Source organism: Phytophthora infestans, genomic scaffold, assembly GCF_000142945.1.
Source record: "Phytophthora infestans T30-4 supercont1.294 genomic scaffold, whole genome shotgun sequence".
Lineage (NCBI taxonomy): Eukaryota > Oomycota > Peronosporomycetes > Peronosporales > Peronosporaceae > Phytophthora > Phytophthora infestans.
In genome coordinates, this window is record NW_003303465.1 from 29,466 (window position 1) to 33,229 (window position 3,764).

Below are 3,764 nucleotides of genomic sequence, written 5' to 3' on the forward strand. Positions count from 1 at the left end.
ATTGTTTTCTAACTGTGGACTCCCTCATAATTTACGATGTTATCTTGATTATCACATGCAGATCCAATATCGGGAGTTACAATTGTACTACTCGAATTCCATTGAAGCATTGAAGACTAAGTTGCCATCCTTGACGCGTTGATGCTCATCCTACTCGTCTATGCAAATCTTACCTCGAGGCGTTTCGTTCGACTGACCAAGTTGCAACGTCTCGACAAATTTGATGTTTTAGTGGCTGCGAGGGCATTGGATGATGTTCAACGGAGATTATCATAGTGGGGGAGGAAGGAAGGGAGGAAGGAAGGAAGGAAGGAAGGAAGGAAGGAAGGAAGGAAGGAAGGAAGGAAGGAAGGAAGGAAGGAAGGAAGGAAGGAAGGAAGGAAGGAAGGAAGGAAGGAAGGAAGGAAGTACTAGTCCATACAGGGCTGCTATTTATTATAGGGACACTTGATTTTTGCAAGCTGTTCTCACAATACGAGGAGTTAGATTGTGCCGCACGGTACAATAAACACTTGCCTAATGCCTAATAACTAGCAGTAACCATCTTTTAAAAAATGTACGTATTGCAAATTCTAAAGTGAAATTGCCATTTTAGGGTTTTTTCTTATCTATAGGGACACCACCTAGAAGGCGGGATACTGAAACGACCATTCGTTGTGATTGGCTGAAATTATGCATAAAGCTACAAACTGTACATTCCTCCCTCCCGGCCACACGCGGAATCCGCACGGACCTCCACGATGACAAGAGGCAAGAAACTGTATGAGGAGGATATTGGACAGGTAAAAGCGCACTTTGGCGATGGAAAAAGCAAGCGGTGGATAGCACGAGAGATTGGCCGAAGTCCGAACGCTGTCTGGAACGTATTGAAAGCTCCTAATCGCGCAAAACCCCACAAACGACTCCGAAGGCGACCAAAATCGACCAAGCGCCTGATCCGACGAGTTGTTCGACTCGCTACCGTAAAAAAACTATCGTCTAAAGGTATTGTGGAGGCGGTTGGCTAGGTTCTACGACGCAGTACCGTCCATAAGATACTAAGCTCATCTAAAATTGCCAAGTAAATCAAGCGGAAACCGGCCCCGGCCATCAAGCCTCACCACAAGGTGGCTCGGGCGGCCTTTGCCGCCAAATAGCAAGTAAAACGCACACCTGGCGTCGATTAATCTTTAGTAAGGAAAAGAAGTTTAGCTTGGATGGCCCGGACGGGTACCAGTACTACTGGCACGACGTCCGGAACGACCAAGAAGTGTTCTCGATCCGGGCAAGTGGGTGGAGGCAGTTTAATGGTGTGGGCGCGTATGAGCCACTATGGAAAGACCGAGATCGCGTTCCTTGAGGGAAGGTAAAGCTCTGCCTGCTACACTAGCGCATTAGATACGTACTTGGCTCTTTATCTCGAAAATCTTCGTGAAAAACATGGCGTTCGGATGCCTAATTTTCAGCAAGATCGTGCCTCTATTCACGAATCTAGGTTCACGAAAGCCCATATTGAGGCCCTTGGAATCAGGAAACTAAAGTGGCCTGCTAAAAGCACCGATTTAAACCCAATTGAGAATGTCTGGGGCCAACTAGCGTGGTCGGTCTACGAAGGAGGACGTCAATTCGACACCAGTATGAGTTGAAGGCTCAGATCAAACGAAGCTGGGCCGCAACTCAGCAGAGCTAACTACAAGGTCTCGTGAAAGGTATGCCAACGCGAATGGCGTAAGTATTTTCAAAAATGGAAGTGCTATTGATAAATAGAACAACTTCTAGGCGGTGTCCCTAAAGATAAGAAAAAAAACCCTAAAATGGCAATTTCACTTTAGAATTTGCAATACGTACATTTTTTATAAAATGGTTGCCGTTAGTTGCTAGGCATTAGGCAAGTGTTTCTTGGACCAAGCGGCACAATCTAACCCCTCGTATTGCAAGTACAGTTTGAAAAAATCTAGCTTTCCTTTAATTAATAGCAGCACTGTACACTGTAGCTCGGAGAGCAGGTCTTTTTGAAACGGACTGGACGGGATAATGCACGTCGTCGTCTCCCTCTCTCATATCGCATGATCAACCTTTCGCCAAAGATACAAATGATACAAGTGATAGCGACGACGGTCTTTGCATCCGACCACCCGCATTGGATTTGGAACAGAGCGGGGCGTTCCGACCACGATATCCACGGCGGTTTACTATTATTAATAAAATACGTCTCGTTGGAGGACTGAGCATGCTTCCACCGACAGTGCAATTCATTCTTCAATTTGCCTCCAAATTGACCAAGTTACATGAAATTTCTGTCGTCCACGATCGTACTCGCGCTCATGGTCAGCGCTGCCCACGGTGGGCGGATGGTCAGACAGAGCTCGAAGCCAAAGTGCAGCGCGAAAACACACAACCCCGTCGATCTCTGTCAGTGGTGATCCCAGAAACCAGCAATGGTCGAGCGCCGCCAGTCAATTTGGTCAAGCCGGTTGGACACAGGCTTCTTCCTCGGGGTCTTCCACCCAGCAGTGGTCTAGCGGTTCCAGTGGAGAGGGTTCCGGTGCTTCAACATCTTCAACGGCATCCAGTCAATCCGCAAAGCAGGGGCCAAGGGATTCCAGCCAATCCACTCAGCAACAGCAGTCGTCAACAGCTTCAAGCCAATCGGCGCAGCAACAGGCTTCAAGCGGTCCCAGTCAATCTGCACAACAACAATCGTCCACTGCTTCAAGCGGTGCTGCATCTTCTTCATCTGGGTGCACATTAACTGGCGTCTACTCCAAGGGGGTCGACGTATCATAGTGCGAGAACATCGTGATCAAGGATCTGAGCGTCCCTGCCAGCACTACACTCGACTTGACAAAGGTTGCCAAGGGTGCAACGATCACGTTTGAAGGAACGTCGACATTCGAGTACGCTGAATGGGAAGGCCCGCTCGTTCTTCTAACCGGAATAGAACTAACTGTCATGTGTCCCGTACCCGGGAACGGAGGGGTCATTCCAGGAGCTCTGCCTCCCGTCGGGATGACTCGAGACCCTGGGAATCACTCCTCGCCCCGCCGTCCCGTCAGAATGGTTCCCGTTGAACCCAACAACGCACGTGCCCCTGACCGAGCCCGTTAGGGTGGTCCTTTAAGGGGACCCCAGAACGCCGGTTTCTTGGCGTCGTGGGACCAAAAATACCTCGCGACATCAAGCCCCTTCGCAGAAGCTCTCCGTTGTCCAACGAAGGCCGACAACAAACGAAGTGAATCCTTTCTTTTTTTGATATGTAGTGTAGTGTATGTAAGATCGACAAGGTGTTAGACCTTTCTTCCGGTTAGCTCTCAGTCTTATATTTCCCTCCTTCTACTCAAGAGGAAGCCAAGCCAATCAAACAAACTTTTATTTTCAACTCTCTAGTGTTCCTATCTACCGTTCCTGCAGCCACTGAACAAGACCGTACTCCCTGAACAGCCGCGGACTACCCGACCCTTGAAGGAAGAGGAGGTATACGACATCTGGTGTAGAAGCAGGGTAAGCCTCGTGGAGAACGTCAGAAGGAAGGACAAGATGTCGGCTACTAGCAACAGAGAAGATGAGAGCGCCACTATCCGGGAAGAAGAAGGCCCGACTGGGAGTCTGCCTTCGAGAATGAGACCCAGTCTGTCGACTACGCAAGGCCTCCAAAACGTACAGAATATCGTAGACCAAGCGGCTAACCGACTTGGAGGGAACAGCTCTAGTGCTGGTGTCGAGCCACCCGCGGACGCTTTATCCTCCGGGGTCCCTGCGACCTTCACTACGGAAGAGTTGGGCCC

General features: G+C 49.4%; 1 protein-coding gene across 1 annotated transcript; it reads left to right on the forward strand.

Annotated features, from left to right (window-relative positions):
* Positions 1-1,196: 1,196 nt before the first annotated feature.
* On the forward strand, positions 1,197-3,087 carry PITG_21409 (uncharacterized protein; the record flags this gene model as incomplete). Its single annotated transcript, XM_002895012.1, has 4 exons — positions 1,197-1,345; positions 1,689-1,707; positions 2,339-2,698; positions 2,767-3,087. The coding sequence occupies 4 exons, from the start codon at positions 1,197-1,199 to the stop codon at positions 3,085-3,087; spliced, it is 849 nt and encodes a 282-aa protein (XP_002895058.1).
* Between the last annotated feature and the right edge of the window lie 677 nt (positions 3,088-3,764).